The sequence below is a fragment of the Galdieria sulphuraria genome, assembly GCF_000341285.1.
Source record: "Galdieria sulphuraria unplaced genomic scaffold scaf_20, whole genome shotgun sequence".
In the NCBI taxonomy this organism is placed as follows: domain Eukaryota; phylum Rhodophyta; class Bangiophyceae; order Galdieriales; family Galdieriaceae; genus Galdieria; species Galdieria sulphuraria.
Window position 1 is genome coordinate 45,546 of NW_005178455.1, and position 19,741 is coordinate 65,286.

Here is a 19,741-nt window from a genome sequence, read left to right on the forward strand (position 1 = left end):
GAAAAAAATTAAGCAAGCGAAAATGTCGTATTTGAAGCAAGGTCTCGAATTTCAATTATCTATTTGGTGAACACAGCTATCGAATTGAACAGGATAAAATATCAAGAAAACTAAAAGTCCCAAATATCCGAGTCCGATAACTACTGTTGCTATAATTCCAAAAATGCTTGCTACGGATAATGATGACAGAGCGGATTGTAAAGTACGATTCCCTTGAGCTCCGGCGATGAGATATACATTTGCTACTGCTATTCCAAGACCAATAATCCACATAACTACGGAAACCCATTTAGGATTCCTAAAAGATCCCATACAACGTTCTGATTGTGTGAATTTTAACAAAGGAAAGATAAGAAAAGGAATTACACCAGAAAGAATTGAGGAACCAATAAGTAGAGCTAATCCAGACCCGTTATTTCCTGCAAAGATTGCAACAATCAAACCCGGGATTATAGTAATGGTTCTTGTCATGAGGTTTCGTAACCAGAGTGGAATTTTAATGTTAAGGAAGCCCTCCATCACAATCTGGCCAGCATAGGTTGCAGAGACTGTGGCACTTTGAGCAGAAGCTAATAACGAAATACCAAATAAAATACACCCAACACCAGTTTGTGCGTAGACCGTCTTAATTAAGTTACACGTGTCAATGAGGCTTATATTTTGTGGTTTTATCTGGATCAACGGGTTCTTATAAAATCCAACCGCAGCAAGGGATATCAAAGCCAAATTGACTACAAAAGCTAGTACCATCGGAAAAATGAACTCTACCACATTGTACACGTACGCAGAGTGTAGTGCCGATTTCGTCAACTCAACGCGCCTCGTTTGTACTAAGGACGACTGCAAGAAAACATTATGTGGACTCACAGAGGCTCCAATTTGGGAAAGTGCTACTAGAGCAGAACCACTTGGAAGTGAGGGAATGACCCATCCCCTCATTAAGGCAGTGCCATTCGTATCTACCATAGACCATTGAATAAAGAAAGTCACTGACATCACCAAAATCATAACCATCACAAACAATTCCAAATAATGGATATTTAGATATTGAAGAGAAAGTATTAACAAAGTAGTTGCAAACGAAAGGAGAACGCCAGCGTATAGTGGCATTTGGAACAAAATTTCACAAGAAACAGCAAATCCAATGACTTGCAGTAAATCAGTAGCCATCATTGCAGCTTCCGATAATATCCATAAAATGTAACGAATGTAACGTGGATAGTTCCGTCGACAAGCTTGAGCAAGATCCATCTTGGCATAGAGGCCCAGACGAATGGTCAAAATTTGAATAAATACTTCTACCACACTTGACCACCATATTATCCATATCAGCTTATATTCAAAACCAGCTCCTGCTTGGATGTCTCCTTCATAATTTCCAGGATCTATGAGGGCAATGCATATTAGCCAGCCTGGACCTGCGAACTTTGTTAATCCTCTCAACCAGTTGTAAATACATCGCCACCAGGAACGGATCTTTCTCAGTGCACCAGGAGTTGAATGGATATGCCCACTAACGACCACTTCCTTATCTGACAAGACTCCATCTAGCTGCATAGATAAATCATTCTTTTCAGAAGCAGAACTTTGGGATAATTTATTATCTGTTACTTCGTTTGTTGTTGTTACTTCACTTGCTGTTATTTCGCCCGATTCAGCCATAGTAGCTAAAAGCAAAATACAAACTATCGTCTTTTCAACCTCGGGATTCCGAATCTAAGTTGGACATGCACGCGTCCTATTCCGATGGACACGAGCGTGACATACTCTTCGACGTGAACAAACAAATCACCAAAACTATTCTGGAACTTTTATTGAGTACAATAAAAGGAAACTAGCCACAGTTCAATTCATTTTTGTCGACGTTTCCACAACTTGTTCGTTTTCAACCAATGGAACCCTAGAGGCCCTTCTTGACTTATTATGAACAGGAGAATTATGACGGAACGCGTACTGAGGTCGCAATGTACTGTGTTCCACGTGTCTCTTGTCGTCAACCTTCTTGTCCTTTGCGTCAGTCACGTTGGAAACTGGTCGTGTTTGTGGTAGAGAGCGACCGCTTAAGATAACTGGTTGTCGCGTTCTATTGTTGTCCGTCAAAAGGGATTTGTTGGTAGTTGGCGAAGCTTCGCAAGTTCGACGTTTTCCATGTTCATAAAGCCTCGTGAAAACGTCCTTTTTTGGATCTGCTACGAAAGAACTTTTCTTTCTAGAGAGATTGCTAATAGATTGGGGTTTCCTTGTTGTCGAGAAATCTTCTTTCTCAGTCTCAACAGTACTTGGAGGAGAGCCTAATTTCACTGAACTTTGTGGTTTGTTGCCTACTGATCGCTCTGCTGGCAAGCGACAAGGAATTTTCAGCAACTTCTGGTCTAGAGTCATGGAAGTATTTCGTGACTCCACATGTTTGTTGTTATCCAAAAAGACTTTTCCGATAGTTTTTGAAGTTGTTCCATTGAGCGCACTATTTCGTCTTTGTAAACTTCTTTCCTGCGTGGCAAAAGTAAATGTACGTGGTATTGTTGCCATTCTCTGGTTGGTGTCTTTTGTTGGTTTGAGATCATGAAAGTTGAATGTCTTCGCACAGTTTTGTCGACCTGAACGAATTGTTTTCCTTAAAGCGTTTCGCTCCGCCTGTATTTTTTGCATTTCTTCTTCCTCATATGTTAATGGAACCCCCTTGAGTGCACGATGAGTGTCAGCTCTTTTCTGGGTATGAAAGATTGGGGACTCTGGCACCGTGAGGGTTTGACCGTGGACTCGCCGGACCACTTTGACTAGTTGCATTTTAGCATTCGGTTCCGGTCGAAGAGCACGTTCGACACAGTGTCGCAATCGTCTTTCAGAATGGAATTTCGGTGACTGTGGTATCGTTATACGAGGCTTCCACGATGCTCCAAAATTTTTGGGTGTTCGAGGCTCATTGACTTTAGAGTTCATATCTGTCGATGATTTCCTTCTTTCCTTATGTAGAAATGCGCGTTGCTCTGTTCGAAAAGCTGGAGGACCAACACTTCTGTTTTTTCGAACACAGGAGAGATTTTGCTTAGATTCCTCGACATGTTGAACTGAATTTGCAGTTTTGCATCTACTTCCTTTCGTCACGATAGATTCATCACACCTGCTGCCATTGAAGTATTTGTTTTTATGTTGTACTTTGTTCCTATTGCCTGATTCCAACTGCTCTGTTAAAATAGATTTTTCTGATTTCGAATAATGCTTGATATTCGAGAATCCCTCGTTGCCTTTGATTGGAAATGTTTTGTGCGGTTGTTGATCTACTGGTTGGCTTGAATGACTGTCTCTGCTGTTGCTTAAAGAAGGTGGGGAAGTTTCTTCCTTCTGCGTGACTGGATATTCTTTCTTTTCCCGATTTTCTTCGACTGAACCCTTGGCATTTATTTGGCCACTATAATTTTCCTTCTCTGAGGCATTCTTTTCTTGAAAGTGAGTAGTGGAGTCGACTTCACCGTAAAGTTCTTTTCCACTTTGCCCTAAATATCCAGCGTTTCGTTCTCCTTCATTTTTTGAATCTAGGGAAGATTTCTGCTCTTTAGACCGTATTTCTTGTTGTGTCACCAAGGATTCCTTGACCAACTCAGTCTTTGACTGGAGTTGATCGAACCATTCATCGGCACCATCATAAAGAGCTGCCTCAGAAGCGGCTTCTAGTAAGTTAACGTATTTCGGCGCAAGGAACTCATATTTGGGATCATATTCTTCTGCAACCTCAGCCATTCAGAGTAAGTTGGAAACAAAGTGTAGTTCTTCGAGTTGAAAGATAGGCGCGCTCTTACACACGCCCCCACCCACAAGCTCGAAATTCAAAAAATGCGCGCCCTTACAAGTTCGATGGAGAGAGGGGAATCTTTTTCGAAAATAGAGTTTTTATAGTCTCAGGGACTTAGGCAGAACGAAAGAGGATTCACGTATTGACAATGATATTATACATCACAGTGCGAGAGAATGTACTATTGCATCCCTCACAAAGTAGTAGTTATTAAAGTTCATATCATTTGTGACACGGATTGGTTCGTAAATTGATCTTTGCCTTCCAATTTACTGCAAAATTATTTCTCGTGAGACTTATCCTGAAAGTCAGCAAGCAATGTTCATGATTGAACACACAAATAGTTCTGTCTAAGGATTCGTTAAGAAGAGCGTGAGTTTACACTTTTAGCAAGTCAACTGTTCTCCAGATGACAAACTTGGAACTCTACCTATTTCAAGATAATGATGGAATTTCAAAACTCTCAGCAGTCCACTTTTCATGCATCGAGTTGGATACAAACGAAAATATTGAAATCAAAATAACAAAAGAGACAAGAGTTCTACATGAAAAAGGACGGATTTCCCAATTCCTTAAGCTCCAGGATCCTTGCGCTACATAAGTTAGGACTAGAACAAATGTTGGGCTGGAAAAATATGTCAAGCATAGTTGAGTGACGAGATGACCAATACCCAATAAAATCGACAACAGAAGAGCACATAAGAACTCTCCTTGCATCCAAGGAGGACCCTTTAACCCGTCGAAAACTGAGAAACTTACGATTCCTACGACAGCAGAAATGAAAAACAATAAGAGATATATCCCATAGAGAAGTTGGATAGGTCCGTATTCTCTTTCTATTAAAATTTTCTTCACGCCATTTACGAACACTGCACACGTTGCTCGACTGACTACACATTGCAACCAACCATATGTAATCTCGTCTTCTCTAACGTAGCATAGAAAGGAGAGAAGGAGAGCACCGAAAGAAGCCAGTCGAGTGATACATGAGACTTTACTGCGGAATAGCACTTTCTCCATTTCCAGACTGAGGGGAAATAAATATACTTTAAAAGGACTCGTTTCCAATATACCTCTCGACTTGAATACAAGGATCCCGCATTTGGCAGATATGAAGAACAATATGGCAAAGGGAAACAGTGTACTTATATAAACCAGGTTAAGATGAGGAAGACTTTTTTGCCTCCATTTAGAAACATAACACAACACCGAAACAGCAGCGCCACTTTGAAAGACTAGCATTAGTTCAGCTGATCGGAAGTCAAACTTTGCAGCAAGCTTTCGGTTCGTTAGGTACTGAAGCCTTGCCAAGAAAGTATAAAAGAACACAAGCGTTATCGTTTTTAAACACCTCTTTGCATACTGTTCGGTTTTCTTAGAAACCATAACAGTTATACCCTACACGCAAATTTAAACATCGAACTGTCAAATATTTCATTAACAAAAATTTTTCTAGAGGGGAATTAGCTAGTTGTAGACGTTGTGACTGCCAACTATCTTTCGTGTAACTTTGACAAGCAGACTAGGGAAAATGGAATTTGTGAAAGTACGGAATGATAATTTTAGTCTGAAGCTTAAATTGTTCCAATCCAATCAAACAGTTATTTTATGAAACATTGCAGTCAAAGGTCTTTCCTGGAAAATCTCCTTGAAACACGTGAGAATTGAACAAGCAGTTGGAGGATGTGTTCTGGTCTCTCACAATAAAGCGTTTCTCCGCATGTAATATACCTTCCTCATGATGATATGTTTTTAGGCTTCGGAATAGCCACAGTAACTCTGCACCAAAATAAAGCAATTTTCCATTACAATTGTAAGCGCTTTGGCGATTTCATGAAAAGTTTGTTGGGAAATGTGGTGCTAAGAGTGTCGAGACTTTCACAAGTTACTCCAGTGCTCCAAAGACGAGGCTTGATATGTTTGTTATCTCACAGTGCTACTTTCAAAGAAAGTTGGTATATCGAGCCCAAATGCACTGGTCGAACTCACGGATTCATAACAGGAGCAACCAAAAATGAAAAGGGACGCCTTGGCGTCTTCGTCGGAAGTTGTTACAAGTGTTCATTCGAAAAAGTTAAACTGGGAAATTTTCGTATGCTTCAAAACTCAGTTGTTCATTCTCGTGGAGGACTACTGTCGTTAGTCCAAACGAACAAGTCAGGTTGTACAACTTCAAGCAGACAATTTTGCTCAGACGAGAATACCAAACACAACAAGTCGAAAAATGAAGATAAGGGCAGAAAGTCGGAAGCAGAAAGCACAACGGAAACTGAGAAGGATAGTGGAAGGACTGGTTTCGGAAGATTTTATCCCAAATCCAGGAAACTCAATGACAAGGAGAATAATGAACGGTCATCTTCAGCCAGTGGAGAAGAAAAGTCTAATGAGAAAGGCAGCCTAAATAATGTTCCAGGTGGAAGTCAGTATCAGTTATTTGCCCTGTTAATTGGAGCTGGATTGTTATTGTCCATGTTATCGTCAAGTAACCAGGATGGTGGAAGTCGTGCACCTGAGACAAGTTGGCAAGCCTTTCGCAGAGACATTTTGCCAACAGGAAGAGTTTCGAAAATTGTAGTTGTGAACAAAGATGTAGCACGGGTTTATGCTCGTAACGCAAATTCCAAACTTGGTGATCCGAACGTAGAAATATGCTATTTTCGGATAGGAGATCTGGAAACTTTTGAAAATAAGCTACAAGATGCTCAAGAAGAGCTAGGCTTTAGTCCGAAGGAGATAGTTCCTGTCGTATATTCTAATGAAACTTCCTTATTAAGCACTGTCATCGCCTGGTCGCCTACTATCTTACTAATTCTTGTTTACCTATACTTTTTACGAACAGGTGGTTTCGGTCCTATGGCTGGTGGTATTGGAGGTCCAGGTTCAAGAGGCTCTTCGTCTAGTGCAAGTCGAAACATATTTGGTGTCGGAAAGGCCAACGTTACTGTCATGAACCGAGATACGAATAAAGTGAGCACAACCTTTAAAGATGTTGCTGGACTGGATGAAGCCAAGACCGAAGTGATAGAGTTTGTTTATTACTTGAAGAATCCTGAACGTTACAAGGAAATTGGCGCCAAGATACCGAAAGGTGCACTGTTATATGGACCTCCTGGAACTGGCAAAACTCTTCTTGCAAAGGCAACTGCAGGAGAATCTGGCGTTCCTTTCTTGACTATGAGCGGCTCAGACTTTATGGAGATGTTTGTGGGTGTTGGTCCAAGTCGCGTCAGGGACCTTTTTGCACAAGCTCGCAAACTTGCTCCTTGTATAATTTTTATTGATGAAATTGATGCAATTGGTAGAGCTCGAGGTAGAGGTGGACTTATTGGCGGTAATGATGAAAGAGAAAATACTTTAAATCAGTTGTTAGTGGAAATGGATGGATTTTCTCCAAATAGTGGTGTTGTTGTGTTCGGAGGAACTAATCGAGCAGATATTTTGGACAATGCACTGCTTCGACCCGGTAGATTTGACCGTCAAATCTTGATTGACGCTCCAGACATACGTGGCCGCCATGATATTTTCTTAGTGCATCTTCGTCCTTTGAAAGTTAGTGATCCCCCTGGAATTGAAAAGGTAGCCCAGAGATTGGCAGCATTGACACCCGGTTTTGTTGGAGCGGATATTGCCAATGTTTGTAATGAAGGTGCTTTAGTGGCTGCACGTGAAAGTGTCAATAAAATCGAGTTGCGTCATTTTGAATCCGCCATAGATCGAGTAATTGGCGGTCTTGAGAAGAGAAATATGGTTATGTCTCCGGAGGAAAAGAAGACTGTTGCTTATCATGAAGCTGGCCATGCAGTAGCTGGTTGGTTTTTTAGATACGCTTTACCATTATTGAAGGTTTCGATTGTACCTCGAGGTTCCTCGGCCCTGGGATATTCACAATATCAACCAAGAGAACAATATTTGTATTCAAAAGAGCAACTGCTGGATACTATTTGTATGACTTTAGGAGGGCGAGTCTCAGAAGAAATTTTCTTTCAGAGACTTACCACTGGTGCTGCAGATGATTTTCAAAAAGTGACAAAACTTGCTTATCAAGAAATAAGTGTCTGGGGAATGAATGATAATGTCGGTCATGTTTCGTTTCAGAAGAGTCCAAACGAAACTCGCTTTTATAAACCTTATAGCGACCGAACAGCAGCAAGTATTGATAGAGAAGTTCGCGAATTGTTGTCCAATGCTTATCAAAGAACGTATGCATTGCTATTGGAGAAGAAGGAAAGTATTCAGCAAGTTGCAGAGCTGCTTTTAGAAAGGGAACAAATTGGTTATGAAGACCTTGTTCGTATTTTGGGTAAGAGACCGTTTAAAGAAGTCCGTGATTATGAAGAAATCCTTGAACAATCTAAGAAAGAAATCAGTTCTTCACATTAGTTTGTAGTTGATGGCTTTAATGATATTGAAAAGTCGTCCCATAAACCTTGTGAACTTGCATATATTTTATGTTGTCAATATTGTGGTGGTTGCTCTAACCAGCCACAATTCCTACAAGTCCGAACACTTTCATTTCCATAATATCTCTCGATAATAGGTGGAAGATCTTTAACTAGATCCACACAGTGGAACGATTCTTCGTACAGTACATGTTGACAGTTTTGACAGTACCAACGAAGCTGATCCTTCTCTTCGGGTTTCCTTTGTCTTTCTACTACGAGACCAATAGAGCCAGCCTCTCTTTGTGGAGAATGTGGCACGCCAGCGGGTAGACAAAAAGTATCACCTTCCCTAACCGGTACTTCATAAAACTTGCCTTCGTGAACCACTTTCACAACAAGTGTTCCTGTCACGTTTCGTAACTCTACTTTAAACGTTGGAACAATCTTTACCTGATAGTTGATAAAAGAACTCTTCGCCACATTCAATATGATAGTCAGTTCTATAGTTGGGACCACAAACGATCATAACCTAGGTAGACAGTCACTGATTTGGATTCCACAAGTAGTATAACTAACTTTGAATTCTCCAGAGTACAACAGTCGGTTACCCACGGGAGGCTTTAAAAACTGTCTGTTCTCTTCAATCCATTTTTCCAAGCTGAAAGCTGCCAACTTGCGAGTAGAATTTGTTTCAGTGTTCTCTGTCATGTACAAGGCAGATAGCGCAACTCATCCACCAATGGAAATCGTTCAACTTACAATGAACTTCTCTTTTGTACAAATCTACTTATTGAACAATGAGAGTTTTATAAAAATCATAATCTTCCATGCTTATATATATATATATATATATGTATGCATAGCTTATCCATCAACTTCCAATTAAGAGTATATTTCTATTTTCGCCGACCAACTTGGAATGATGCGGTCGTTGTTGCTTCGAGTAGTAACTAAGAGAATTAGATACACTTCTCTGTATAGAACTTTCTCAAAATGTTCTTCAGATTCCTTTGGAAGCAGAGGGGAAACCTTGAAGACTTTTAAGATTCGCCCGTACCAGTCATATACTTCCAACGCAAGGGGCAAAGGTTTGTCTCAGATTTGTTCGTTGAGTACTTCATCTTCTGCACATCCTTCACCGAAATCAGGTCAAGTTAATACAGTTTCTGAACCCGTTGCGTCAAACTTCCACTTGGAGAATGCTTCAGACAACTTGGGTTCTTTGGATTCACTTCCTAACCAGGCTTTAGAAGAGATAGAGTCCAACTGGTTTGATCCAATGGTTTATCTGATACATAGGCTTCACGAGGCGACGGGTTGGCCGTGGTTTGCTTTACTGGCTGGAATGACTTGGTCTATTCGCTTAATGATGCTTCCTCTGACTTTGGGATCGTTGCGAACTTCTGCCTTACTGAACTCGTTACAACCACAGTTGAAAGATATTCAAGATAAGATTTCACGTGCTAAAGAAAGAGGCAACTCCGAGAAGGTGGAAGAATATAATAAGAAATATATGGAAATTCTGAGAGTGAACAAGGCCAATCCTATGAAAGCACTCTTTGCGCCACTTGCACAGACTCCCGTTTTTATTGCCTTTTTCTTCAGTTTGAGAAAATTGTCACAGATTGAGCCCACCTTCTCCAGCGGTGGAACTTTGTGGTTTACAGATCTTAGTGCGCCAGATCCATATTATATTCTTCCAGTAGCTTGTAGTAGTATTTTGTTAACGACTCTTCAGTTTGGAGGAGAAACAGCGTCGACTGCTACCAGTAGAACAGCATTCAATATGATGCGTTTGATGGCTCTCAGTATTATACCCTTTACTTATCAAATGCCGAGTGCTTTGTTTTGTTATTGGGTACCTAACAATTTATTTTCATTGGCTCAAACTTTATTATTCAAAGTTCCAACAGTACGAAAGGTTCTTAAATTGCCCGACAAGAGGAAAAAAGGAGACTCTACAAAGGATAGTCATGCGAAACAAGATGAACAGACAACATTTGATCATTTATATTCTCAAGCAGGTTCGAAAGCTGAACGAGAGGCATTGGCAGCATTGTCTTATAATTCAGCAAGAGAAGGAACGAATCCTATTCTTGTCGCTGCAAAACAAGGAATGAAGCCTCGACTCTTAGAAAAGAAAACTCGAGTACCGAGATGAATGAAAAGCCAAACGATTGGATGCCAACTGATTTCTCAAGAATTCCGTGTTGGTTTCCAAATATTTCGTCGCAGTCCCATAATACTTTTTTATAGTGAAATATGGTGTTTAAGATAATTCTTTCACAACTTTGGATATCTTCCAACCGAATCATTTTAGAGAGGGAAACATACATTGCAATCGAATGCAAGATTTTGATTGATTTTTTAGTAAACGGTTGGATACAGTTTCTTCAATGATATTCTATTCTGTTTTAATAATAATTAGATAGAGAAGTCTTTTTCTTCTTCTTCTTTTCATATAATGAAGACAAAAAGGTGGGTACGCCATCTGGCACAGTAACTGCATTGTGGTTCAATATTGCCTTGTCTCTCGACTGCCGTCTTTCCTCCTTTTCTTTTGCAAGGCGTTCTTGTAACTCAAGACGACGTTGATCGATAACATTATGTTGCTTCCTTCTTAACTTTGCTGCCAATTTATTCCTACCTCGTTTCCTCTTCTTCGGACGATCCTTGGGAGTATTTGCATTTCTCTCCAAATGCTTCAGCTCCATTAGACGACTCTGAGGATCCTGTTCTACTGTTCCTATCATTTGAGGATTCAAAGTGATTGTTGCTGGAGGAAGTTTCTCCAGAAGAAGTCGAACTTCTTTTTCTCTTCTTTGACGTTTCGTTTCGTATGGATGACTTTCAAAAGTATCAAAATTCGGTTCTCCTGCACCCGGAACAACCATAGATGAGAAACCTGTGGCATGTCCAACTCCTAAAACATCTTCAAAAGGACAGAAGCCTAAAGAATGAACCTCATTTCCACCTATCAACTCTTTCATATATGGTTTCGGTGTTGTTTCGTCTTTTTCGCTTAAATAATCTTTCCAAATCCATACTTGTGAATTCATACCAAGTGCAAGTAGTCCACGTTGGCTAACATTCATTTCGGTGGCTACACAAGGCAAAGACCACTGTTTCATTAAACGAAAGGTACGCAAGTCCCAAATCTTCACTTTCTTATCGCTTCCAGTTGTGATCATATTCTGTCCCTTTGGATCGAAACCAATACAAGTAACTGGTCCTCTATGTGCGGATATCTTAACCAATGGGTTCGAAGTCACTGGAGTCCAGAATGAAATTACACCGTTCTTGTGTCCCAAATGAATGATTCCGTTTTGCATATTCTGTGCCAATACTTTAGTCTTACCCATCTTAGTATCCAACTTGGATACGATTGTTCCCAAAGAGGTATCGGTATATATTAAGTTACCATTCTCTAGAGAGCTCACCAATAGCAAATGATATGGTAAAAAGGTTAATGCTGTTGGATAACGATGTTCTCTGAGACAATGAAGTTCTATTCCTTGAGCGTCATAAATAAAAGTATATTTTCGCTGAGCAAGTGCAAAATATTGATCAGTATGTAAGAAGGTAAGGTCACGAATTGTTTCTGATAAATAAAGCTCCGTTTGTAGTTTAGCTTCTCTCCAAAACGTTAAACCAACGTGTCCCTTTTTGCCAGCCAACAAAAGAGACCGACTGGAACGAGAGTATGTTACTTTATAAGGACCCAAAATGTCCAAATTCAAGTCAAATATTTTTCTTTTCGTCTGATCGTCAACCAAACCTTTCAACTTGGCTTGTGTTAGAGAATAAGTCTTCTCCAGCTCATTTTCTGGTTCCAAAAAGCCTTCGTTCTCTGGAAGCAACACTTCCGCCGCTACTGCCTTTTCAAGAGCTTCTTTTTCAAAGTTGTGGGACTGTTGAAGCAGTCTTTTACTTCTCGAACTGCCTTTCTATATAAACAGAAAGCGTCAAATGCAGCTCATCAAGAACAAGTTTTCAATACTCAAGTTACCTTTCCAGTTAGTCTTTCCTGACTTGTTCGTTGATATTTGCCCACTATCTTTTTATGCCTTTCTTCCAAATGTTTTTGTTCTTTTGAGTTCTCTCTTTCACCCTTAATAAACTCCTCGGTGTGAATGGAGCCATCGTCAACCATAGTCAATGGATGAATGTTTTCTCAAATCAGACTTTATAAGTTTAGGAACCATTTCAAAAAATAGGTGTTTTAACCACAAAAGCAAAGACTATTATCTACCTAATAAGATGCTCGTTCATTTAAGGAAGAGCTTCAAATACAAACTAGAATGTTAATGAACCGACGCTCGACGTCTTCTTCAGAGTAACCTTTCTATTTAGACAAGAATCTTAAGTTCATATCAAACAAAATATCGGTTGGAACAAATGGCTCAGTTGGTGGTGCATGTTTCGCATGCATTCTTCACAAGTCCTCAGTCGAACGAGACCGCGAAATCATCATAGCCGATTCAGCAACAACATAAATAGTCCTTACCTTGTTTTCATTCGTCGTTATGACTTTACAAGTTGACAACTCAAGATAACTTGGCGTCCTCTCCCGTGAGGAAGCGATGTCGGAGCGACACTTTGCCGAAAGAATTTGTCAATCATTTATATATTACTCTTTGGAAACTCTCATCTTGTGTGAAATAATTTTCTTCTTATATCAAAAGATATGCTCAACATGATGCTTTCACTATTCCATCCTTTCCTGAATGATACAAATAACAACAATAATAACAAATCATCCAATGCAAATACAACTGAAAATTACAAAGTCCTTCCAAAATACCACGTTTCCTAAGCAACAAAGAACTACACGTCACTCTTCTCTTCATTCAAAATGGACTCTATGGTTTCTCTCATATCCCAATATCTTTCAGAAGAGACACGATCTTCCTTGCAAGTTTCCTTTGGTATATCGTGGGACAAAAAACTGTCCCAGAATATAATGACTATATCAAGAAAACAAAAGAAACTCACCTGTTAAAACTTTCCTTCCAGTCAAAAGTGGACGATAAGTCTTGTGTATCAGTCTTTAGCGACAACAAGACATCGTGACGGCCCTTCCTCAACTTTTCTGCCAAATCTTCTTTCTTCGATACTTGAGAGTTGAAAAGCCTATACGTCTTTAGTATTATCAAAAAAGAATTCTTGAAGCAAAAAATACTTGTACAATCTCCATTTTGCTTGTTCCAATCGCAGTATGTTCAACAAGTGATAGATATTGACAAACTGTTCTTCAATGAGTCTCAACTTGAAAGTGTGAAAACTAAAAAAATTCTTAAAATAACTTCTCACCTCCTCTTCTATGGTAGACCAGTCAGGTTTCGAGGTGGTCAAGTTATCTAAAATGTTCATATAACGCTTCAAGCAGCAAAGAATAAGACGTTTGATGGCTCCAGTCTTTCTGTTCGAAAGTTGAATCACGTCAACTCAAAATAAAACAAACCCACTTTTCAGTTACTTTGAAAAGAATGGAGTGACCCTGTGACTCTAACGACGCTAAAAGCTCTTTTCCCATCTTTTCAAAATTTTAACACAAATATTGCTACTAGTGACCAAGGCAGACCTACTTTTCTTGGAACACCGAATATAACAAATTCCGAATCTTTATCAGGAGGCCTTGGAGGATCTACAAGCTCAGAGACTAGGAATCAACAACGTATAAGAGCTTTCCTAACCTTGAACATACGAACTATCTCGGAAAGGTTCGTACAATCTAGTCAAACATGAAGTTTTGTATTGACAGATTATCCTGAAAACTTACTCTTTGGGAGGAAAGGGAAACTGTGGAACCGCCTTCCTCGTTTCCGAACTCATCCACCACAGCTATTAATATCACTAATGCAAAAGACTTTTCTCTCATCGATCTTACCAAAACCAAGTTTCTCTTTTCAAATTCACTTCTAGAAAATGTCGAGTGTTCATGTTGGTGGTGTTGAGTGGTTGGTTGTACCTATGAAGAATCATTTTATGCATTTGAAAGATATTTTGTAGGAAGATTTACAATCCTCAAGGAAAAAGAAGAGTTCTAGTGACTAAGAAACTTGTAGGCGATCGCTGGTTGCGAGAACTGGAGGTTAGGTTTGTTTTCATATTTCAAACTTTCTCTAAGACTATATTCAGAACGCAGACTGTCGAGTTGAGGTATGCGATAGCAGAGAAATCTTGACTAACCAACAAATTGCTGAAGCCATTGGGGATCATTGTAGTGCCGTGATTGGACAGTATGTAGAGGATTCTGGAGTTGGTTTGTTCTAAAGCGCTTTTAGATTAACTGAAAAGTGGAATGAAGACTTGTTTGGAATACTTAAGAAAGCTGGTGGAGTGGTATATTCCAATTTTGCAGTTGGATTCGATAATATCGATATACCTGCTGCAACGAAGCATGGTTGTTGTTGTTATTTCAATTTATACTGTATACCAAAGGGTTCTAGGTATTCCTGTTGGCAATACTCCAGGAGTGCTTACGGAAGCAACTGCTGAGATGGCGGTCTGTTTGACCTATGCAGCAGCACGTCATCTTCTTGAGGCCAATCAATATCTTATAGAGGGCAAATATAAATCCTGGCTTCCAGATTTATTTCTTGGACAACAAATTTATCGCAAGAAACTTGGTGTGATTGGAACGGGACGAATTGGAAGTGCATATGCCTTATCGATGGTTCGAGGTAACCTGATGGATATAGTTTACTACGATAAATTTACAAATAAGAAAATGGAAGAACAACTTGAGCAGTTTAACCAATATTTGAAACAAATTGGAGAAAAGCCTATCGAATATAAGAATGCATCTTCCATGGAACAAGTTATTCGGTAGGTATTATCTTCGTTTTTAAGGATAATCATACCGACGAGTACATTTTACCAGAGAGGCCGATATTTTAAGTCTTCATCCCAACTTGGATAGTTCCACATATCATTTGATGAATGCAGAACGTTTGAAGTTAATGAAACCAAGTGCGATTTTGATCAACTGTGCAAGAGGTCCCATCATTGATGAGGCAGCTCTAGTGGAACATTGCAAACAAAATCCTGGTTTTGCTGCTGGTTTAGATGTAAGTTTTCATAACAGTTTGATTCGTTTGTGAAGTCATAGTTTGTATAGGTTTTTGAACATGAACCAGCGCTTGCCCCGGGTCTAAAAGATCTTCCAAATGTTGTTATAGTTCCTCATATCGCAAGTGCTACATTTTGGACCCGTTCTGCAATGGCAACCATAGCATCCTTAAACGTTGCCTCTATTTTAAAAGGATATCCTTGCTGGTCTTCAGGCGATATGACTCCTTTTGTTGGAGAACCTGGTGGAAATGGTGAGTCACCTTCTCAAGTTCCACCTCAGGCAGCTCCGAGTATTTTAAACGCAAAGGAGCTGGGATTACAGTCGCTGCAACCATCAAAAGCTGCTTTGTAGTTGACAACAGTAAAACTTGGGTATTGCTTTCATATGCTTTATTACAATGTGACAGTGTTATCCAACACTCGTCTTTCTTAACGAAAAATATACAAAACGGAATGAAAGATACTACAAACGACAAATCCCAAATATCACTCAAGTCTTGTTCAAAATACTCCTAACTTACATCAACTCTCACAGGCGCGGGAATAGGGTTCAAAAGACCACCACCACCACAACGAGGACAACGTTCTTTCAGAGAACCCTGACAACGTGTACAATTCATAACGCGACGCCTCTCTGACACTCCGCTTGGAAAAGACCATTTGGTGCATAAACAGTCAATATAACCAGTCCCGTCACAAACAGGGCACTTGCTTGCACCTTGCTCAAGCAACTCTGCCTTTCTTCTTTCTTCCATAAGTCTATCAAGTACCGAGAAAAACCACAAAGTTGTAGCTACACCAGTTACAAGTAACAAGTTTTTCATCCAAGAATCTGCGGCAAAGACACCATAATCCAGCAGAACCAAAAATTTTCCAGTCACGGGTGAACACCTTTTTGAAAGCCTAATATTGGACACACCACTTGACTGTAAAAAGTTGCAGTATGTTGCTCTTTTCCCAAAACGCCTCCAGTTGTAGAGGCAAGCATAAGTAGGACTCACAAACATGGAAGGTAGACAAGCCTCGCAAAGTAATTGCTGGCCAATCAATGAAATCAATTGAGACCATTCAAATGAGAATATCTGAGATTATATTTAGTTACAAGGACGCGGCTCCTGTTCAGGATAGAATGGGTGACATTGAAGTAAGTGTATGTAGCTTCGGAATTTTGTGCTTTACACATAGCACACTCAGACAGTAGTGGAGATAACTTGCTTCTTTGGCACTTCAATTTTAAGATATGGTTGAAATAGTGCGTCGTTAAAGACAGCTATTGGTTACACATTCGTATATGAAGAATACAAGGGCCTTCTACTTGTAAAGAAGATAACTGAAAATAAAATAGTTTCGAAGAATTTTCGACTTTTGTGTGCTAGACTGTATTCATACTCTAGACACAAGAAAATTCAGATAGCAAATGTAACGCTTATTATAGAATTTATGTGAAACAACTCGTGAGGAAATCTCGACTCAACCTGTATTTCTTTCAGTAACTATTTGTAGATAAACACCAGACTTAGCAATGATTCAAGGCTACAAGCTTTCGTGTCGAATTGTTTGGCTCAAAAATTACGTTACAACAAAGCTGGTGCTTAAAACTGACTCCGAGTTGTATCCAAATTGTTTTTGCAGCAATGTTCTAGAAACCTATTTATCTTTGTTGACTTGCAAGAAAATACTGAGGGTTATCTCAAGTGCTGATGTAAGTTAACTTTTAAACTTCTACATTCTCCCGTCTCATCTCATAGCCAAACATATCCAATTTTGTGGGGCTCCTCAATCTCCCAATCATAATGAGGGTGCGTTCAAATGGAGAACAAAATTAGATTCACGTAGTAAAAAATTCATTTTAGTGGAGATAATGTCGGTTTCTTTTGTGGACCTCCACTTGTTAACAAGAAGTGCACATACGTTGCCTTTTTTTTCTCAAGGGAAAAAGGACTTTCGAGAAACAGGACACCGTTGCGCAAGTAGTAGGTATACTTTTCGAAGGTGTTGCACAAGACGGCCTTCAATTGCTGGGTCTCGTCTCGTTTCACGTTTGGAAGGGAAGAACGACTTGTTAGAACGGTTCGACGCCAGTTCGAAGTATTTGAACAAAAAAAGAAACGACAGAGGTCCTGAGTTTTATGCAAACTTAGGGACAGTTATTGAAACGTTGAGAAGTGACTATTCACATATATTAGAGAAGGACATAGACTACTCGGTTTATGACGAAGACTTGATATTGCGAGACCGAGTGCACGGTCAATATTTGCAAGGAAAAGAAGCATACAAAACTGTATTATGGCTTCTGAGAGTCCATACCCATATTGCTTTCCGTCAGGCTTTTACGGACGTGAAAAGTATGTATTATGACGACGACAGTGCCATCATATATCTTAGATGGGGAATTCGTGCCGTTCCCAGACTATTGCCTTGGGTAAGTAAAGTCTTAATAAGACTACTCGGCACGGCTGATTTTGTTATTTAGGATGTACATCGCCAGCGTTACATTGACGGCCTGTCTATATATCGCCTCAATTGTGACGGTTGGGTTCAGGAGCATATTGTTGACAATGTTTTGCAGACACCCATCAAACTCCCATCTTTGGTAGAAAATTTGTTAAGTTTGGGAACAATTAGATTGCGTTCGCCAGCTGGTGTTGGCGTTCAAGGGGGTAGCAGTCAGTGTGGTTCCCAGTATAACAACTTTCTTGCATCAGTCTTAAAAATGTTTGTACAAGACGTTGAATCTGAAAGTGACTGCTCGCGAAGTAGTAAGGAGTCTCGAGTCACTTTGGAAAATCAGAGAGAGACTAGTTCTGACATGGAAGAAGGTTAGCGGTTCTGGCGAGAGCCATCCGATATAAACTTTTCTATTGTATATGTGTCTCATAATATGTCATAATGTACCTTTATTACTGCAAGTTAAGTAAAAGATCGATTTTCTGACATTTCCTGCTTTTTTTATTGCAAAAAAGGACGTTTTCAGAGCTCAAAGACAAAAGACTCGTTTCAAGTCATAAGTGGAAAGGAACTTCACATATTATTGCATTTTCACACATGACTTAATAGTGGAACGCTAACTAGTGTCCTTTCACAACACTAACATTCCTAACTGTTTGTGATGTAACTAATACAGTCGTATGTACAGGAGATTGTTCACGAATATCTCAAATACTTCAAGCTCAAAGATCAACACAAAAACTGTTTAGAACGATAAAAGAAATTCCGTAAACTCCATTTCAATTGCCTTCTCACTTCAACAATTTACTTGAGTTCAAGACTGCTCATCTCTAAAATTATACCTCACTTTGATAAGCAAATAGTCCTTCCGATGCGCCATTACAGTTTCAGTTCTTCGTAATCACCTGAGGAACGACAATTTCCTCAAAGCGAGTGTCTCTGGCATATGTCAACGCCCATTTGGTCTACATATTTTCAGCTTTGACTTTCACTCGTTATGAATACCTTACTGTGGCAAACGCTAAGTTATCCCAAGGTATCTTTTCCCATGGAAAAAGTTCCACTTCAAGGGTTTCATTGTTAGGAGCAAACTCTTCCAGTTCTGACAGTTCAGACCTAAAAATTAAGTGAACCTAGTGCGCGATTTAAATATGTGCTTCTATAACTTGAAACGTGAAGACTACTTGTCCTGCCGATACTAGATTGTAGACACCCAAAAGTTGGCCTTTTTGTATTTTCAATCCAGTTTCTTCCAATGTCTCCCTTCTTGCACCCTGAAAGCTTAAAAGAGCCACTTGAACAAAAAGTTCCCCTTTGACGCAAAAACTGTAAACATACCTACTTTCTTCCATTTCCATAAAACCTGCTGGAATAGTCCACTTACCATAGGAAGGTGGAATACCTCGTTTACATAAAATGACAGATGCCTTGTCCTCCAAAACACAAACTGCACCAACCTAGAGAAATATAAGAAGGACTAAAGAATATACAATCCCAAAGTATTCAGTACGTACGACAACTTTAGGATTCACATAGAAGACTGTGTGGCAACGGGAACAAACAGCGCGAACTCGATTGTCTCCTGTCGGAATCTTCCACTCCGCTTTGGAACCGCAGCGCTATATCGTTGAGAAGACACTAAGCAAGTCAACAAATGACTCATATCTGACATACACTGCAATACTTGATATTTCTGATATACTCTGGAAGTTGATTCTCTCTTTCACTAACTAAGGAACTACATAGCAATCTCCTATTTGGGGCTTCATCAAGGCGACTTCTGCCCAACAAAGAGAACAATCTTATTCCCAAAAAATAGGTCATTGAAACATTTTTTGTGGTTTCACTATTACAAACGCGCTTCCAGTGTCTCTGAGAATAAAACGCTGTGAAACCGAGGCCAGAACGAATCATAGGCTTCTCTGATCTACACAACCTCACACGGCATTCTCAAAATTTTATATGAGTCTTTCATTAGCAAATGAAATATAATGTCGCCACAATGGGCTCTCAACGTAGATGCCAACATAATACTGCCAGTTCC

The 19,741-nt window shown here is 39.7% G+C and overlaps 12 protein-coding genes across 12 annotated transcripts; 4 read left to right on the forward strand and 8 right to left on the reverse strand.

Annotated features, from left to right (window-relative positions):
- Gasu_26760 (metal ion (Mn2+-iron) transporter, Nramp family) lies at window positions 1–1,685 on the reverse strand. The gene has a single exon (XM_005706352.1). The coding sequence runs from the start codon at window positions 1,660–1,662 to the stop codon at window positions 52–54; it is 1,611 nt and encodes a 536-aa protein (XP_005706409.1). The 5' UTR covers window positions 1,663–1,685; the 3' UTR covers window positions 1–51.
- Window positions 1,686–1,720: 35 nt separating this feature from the next.
- On the reverse strand, window positions 1,721–3,865 carry Gasu_26770 (uncharacterized protein). The gene has a single exon (XM_005706353.1). The coding sequence runs from the start codon at window positions 3,736–3,738 to the stop codon at window positions 1,846–1,848; it is 1,893 nt and encodes a 630-aa protein (XP_005706410.1). The 5' UTR covers window positions 3,739–3,865; the 3' UTR covers window positions 1,721–1,845.
- Window positions 3,866–3,872: 7 nt separating this feature from the next.
- Gasu_26780 (uncharacterized protein) lies at window positions 3,873–5,325 on the reverse strand. Its single transcript, XM_005706354.1, has one exon. It carries the CDS (start codon window positions 5,174–5,176, stop codon window positions 4,226–4,228), a length of 951 nt encoding a protein of 316 aa, XP_005706411.1. The 5' UTR covers window positions 5,177–5,325; the 3' UTR covers window positions 3,873–4,225.
- Window positions 5,326–5,595: 270 nt separating this feature from the next.
- Window positions 5,596–8,216, forward strand: Gasu_26790 (AAA-type ATPase). Its single transcript, XM_005706355.1, has one exon. The coding sequence runs from the start codon at window positions 5,624–5,626 to the stop codon at window positions 8,168–8,170; it is 2,547 nt and encodes an 848-aa protein (XP_005706412.1). The 5' UTR covers window positions 5,596–5,623; the 3' UTR covers window positions 8,171–8,216.
- Window positions 8,217–8,220: 4 nt separating this feature from the next.
- Window positions 8,221–8,975, reverse strand: Gasu_26800 (3-hydroxyanthranilate 3,4 dioxygenase). Its single transcript, XM_005706356.1, has 3 exons — window positions 8,749–8,975; window positions 8,623–8,701; window positions 8,221–8,576 (listed from the first exon to the last, which is right to left on the reverse strand). The coding sequence occupies exons 1-3, from the start codon at window positions 8,878–8,880 to the stop codon at window positions 8,245–8,247; spliced, it is 543 nt and encodes a 180-aa protein (XP_005706413.1). The 5' UTR covers window positions 8,881–8,975; the 3' UTR covers window positions 8,221–8,244.
- Window positions 8,976–9,045: 70 nt separating this feature from the next.
- Window positions 9,046–10,536, forward strand: Gasu_26810 (preprotein translocase, Oxa1 family). The gene has a single exon (XM_005706357.1). The coding sequence runs from the start codon at window positions 9,092–9,094 to the stop codon at window positions 10,331–10,333; it is 1,242 nt and encodes a 413-aa protein (XP_005706414.1). The 5' UTR covers window positions 9,046–9,091; the 3' UTR covers window positions 10,334–10,536.
- A 9-nt stretch (window positions 10,537–10,545) lies between these two features.
- On the reverse strand, window positions 10,546–13,135 carry Gasu_26820 (U3 small nucleolar RNA-associated protein 7). Its single transcript, XM_005706358.1, has 3 exons — window positions 12,680–13,135; window positions 12,182–12,517; window positions 10,546–12,119 (listed from the first exon to the last, which is right to left on the reverse strand). The coding sequence occupies exons 2-3, from the start codon at window positions 12,323–12,325 to the stop codon at window positions 10,587–10,589; spliced, it is 1,677 nt and encodes a 558-aa protein (XP_005706415.1). The 5' UTR covers window positions 12,326–12,517; window positions 12,680–13,135; the 3' UTR covers window positions 10,546–10,586.
- Gasu_26830 (uncharacterized protein) lies at window positions 12,343–14,055 on the reverse strand. Its single transcript, XM_005706359.1, has 8 exons — window positions 13,955–14,055; window positions 13,869–13,906; window positions 13,761–13,819; window positions 13,641–13,708; window positions 13,486–13,594; window positions 13,355–13,440; window positions 13,168–13,305; window positions 12,343–13,120 (listed from the first exon to the last, which is right to left on the reverse strand). The coding sequence occupies exons 1-8, from the start codon at window positions 14,005–14,007 to the stop codon at window positions 13,000–13,002; spliced, it is 672 nt and encodes a 223-aa protein (XP_005706416.1). The 5' UTR covers window positions 14,008–14,055; the 3' UTR covers window positions 12,343–12,999.
- A 10-nt stretch (window positions 14,056–14,065) lies between these two features.
- On the forward strand, window positions 14,066–15,736 carry Gasu_26840 (glycerate dehydrogenase/ poly(U) binding protein). Its single transcript, XM_005706360.1, has 7 exons — window positions 14,066–14,132; window positions 14,185–14,266; window positions 14,314–14,414; window positions 14,460–14,578; window positions 14,625–15,003; window positions 15,059–15,245; window positions 15,296–15,736. Exons 1-7 carry the CDS (start codon window positions 14,101–14,103, stop codon window positions 15,599–15,601), a joined length of 1,206 nt encoding a protein of 401 aa, XP_005706417.1. The 5' UTR covers window positions 14,066–14,100; the 3' UTR covers window positions 15,602–15,736.
- Window positions 15,737–15,740: 4 nt separating this feature from the next.
- On the reverse strand, window positions 15,741–16,945 carry Gasu_26850 (chaperone protein / DnaJ-related protein). The gene has a single exon (XM_005706361.1). It carries the CDS (start codon window positions 16,254–16,256, stop codon window positions 15,762–15,764), a length of 495 nt encoding a protein of 164 aa, XP_005706418.1. The 5' UTR covers window positions 16,257–16,945; the 3' UTR covers window positions 15,741–15,761.
- Window positions 16,946–17,085: 140 nt separating this feature from the next.
- Window positions 17,086–18,475, forward strand: Gasu_26860 (uncharacterized protein). Its single transcript, XM_005706362.1, has 2 exons — window positions 17,086–17,671; window positions 17,723–18,475. Exons 1-2 carry the CDS (start codon window positions 17,111–17,113, stop codon window positions 18,071–18,073), a joined length of 912 nt encoding a protein of 303 aa, XP_005706419.1. The 5' UTR covers window positions 17,086–17,110; the 3' UTR covers window positions 18,074–18,475.
- Window positions 18,476–18,485: 10 nt separating this feature from the next.
- On the reverse strand, window positions 18,486–19,735 carry Gasu_26870 (pyrophosphatase, MutT/nudix family protein). The gene is made up of 6 exons (XM_005706363.1): window positions 19,372–19,735; window positions 19,212–19,316; window positions 19,036–19,154; window positions 18,882–18,978; window positions 18,708–18,830; window positions 18,486–18,662 (listed from the first exon to the last, which is right to left on the reverse strand). The coding sequence occupies exons 1-6, from the start codon at window positions 19,609–19,611 to the stop codon at window positions 18,585–18,587; spliced, it is 762 nt and encodes a 253-aa protein (XP_005706420.1). The 5' UTR covers window positions 19,612–19,735; the 3' UTR covers window positions 18,486–18,584.
- Between the last annotated feature and the right edge of the window lie 6 nt (window positions 19,736–19,741).

Excerpts from the sequence above, each read along its gene's own strand:
- Gasu_26840 (XM_005706360.1), top strand. The coding sequence starts at position 14,101 with ATGTCGAGTGTTCATGTTGGTGGTGTTGAGTG. Across the intron at positions 14,579-14,624 it reads ACCTGCTGCAACGAAGCATG|GTATTCCTGTTGGCAATACT; the intron begins GTTGTTGTTGTT and ends AAAGGGTTCTAG. Across the intron at positions 15,246-15,295 it reads GTTTTGCTGCTGGTTTAGAT|GTTTTTGAACATGAACCAGC; the intron begins GTAAGTTTTCAT and ends TAGTTTGTATAG.
- Gasu_26780 (XM_005706354.1), bottom strand. The coding sequence starts at position 5,176 with ATGGTTTCTAAGAAAACCGAACAGTATGCAAAGAGGTGTTTAAAAACG.
- Gasu_26860 (XM_005706362.1), top strand. The coding sequence starts at position 17,111 with ATGTCGGTTTCTTTTGTGGACCTCCACTTGTTAACAAGAAGTGCACAT. Across the intron at positions 17,672-17,722 it reads TTCCCAGACTATTGCCTTGG|GATGTACATCGCCAGCGTTA; the intron begins GTAAGTAAAGTC and ends TTTGTTATTTAG.
- Gasu_26850 (XM_005706361.1), bottom strand. The coding sequence starts at position 16,256 with ATGTTTGTGAGTCCTACTTATGCTTGCCTCTACAACTGGAGGCGTTTT.
- Gasu_26790 (XM_005706355.1), top strand. The coding sequence starts at position 5,624 with ATGAAAAGTTTGTTGGGAAATGTGGTGCTAAGAGTGTCGAGACTTTCA.
- Gasu_26830 (XM_005706359.1), bottom strand. The coding sequence starts at position 14,007 with ATGAGTTCGGAAACGAGGAAGGCGGTTCCACAGTTTCCCTTTCCTCCC. Across the intron at positions 13,820-13,868 it reads AGATAGTTCGTATGTTCAAG|ATCCTCCAAGGCCTCCTGAT; the intron begins GTTAGGAAAGCT and ends CTGAGCTTGTAG. Across the intron at positions 13,595-13,640 it reads CTTTTCAAAGTAACTGAAAA|AAAGACTGGAGCCATCAAAC; the intron begins GTGGGTTTGTTT and ends ACTTTCGAACAG.
- Gasu_26770 (XM_005706353.1), bottom strand. The coding sequence starts at position 3,738 with ATGGCTGAGGTTGCAGAAGAATATGATCCCAAATATGAGTTCCTTGCG.
- Gasu_26820 (XM_005706358.1), bottom strand. The coding sequence starts at position 12,325 with ATGGTTGACGATGGCTCCATTCACACCGAGGAGTTTATTAAGGGTGAA. Across the intron at positions 12,120-12,181 it reads AGGAAAGACTAACTGGAAAG|AAAGGCAGTTCGAGAAGTAA; the intron begins GTAACTTGAGTA and ends CTGTTTATATAG.
- Gasu_26870 (XM_005706363.1), bottom strand. The coding sequence starts at position 19,611 with ATGATTCGTTCTGGCCTCGGTTTCACAGCGTTTTATTCTCAGAGACAC. Across the intron at positions 19,317-19,371 it reads GAAATATCAAGTATTGCAGT|CGCTGCGGTTCCAAAGCGGA; the intron begins GTATGTCAGATA and ends TCAACGATATAG. Across the intron at positions 18,663-18,707 it reads ATAACTTAGCGTTTGCCACA|ACCAAATGGGCGTTGACATA; the intron begins GTAAGGTATTCA and ends GAAAATATGTAG.
- Gasu_26760 (XM_005706352.1), bottom strand. The coding sequence starts at position 1,662 with ATGGCTGAATCGGGCGAAATAACAGCAAGTGAAGTAACAACAACAAAC.
- Gasu_26810 (XM_005706357.1), top strand. The coding sequence starts at position 9,092 with ATGATGCGGTCGTTGTTGCTTCGAGTAGTAACTAAGAGAATTAGATAC.
- Gasu_26800 (XM_005706356.1), bottom strand. The coding sequence starts at position 8,880 with ATGACAGAGAACACTGAAACAAATTCTACTCGCAAGTTGGCAGCTTTC. Across the intron at positions 8,702-8,748 it reads TGTACTCTGGAGAATTCAAA|GTTATGATCGTTTGTGGTCC; the intron begins GTTAGTTATACT and ends CTGTCTACCTAG. Across the intron at positions 8,577-8,622 it reads GTTCTTTTATCAACTATCAG|GAACACTTGTTGTGAAAGTG; the intron begins GTAAAGATTGTT and ends GAAACGTGACAG.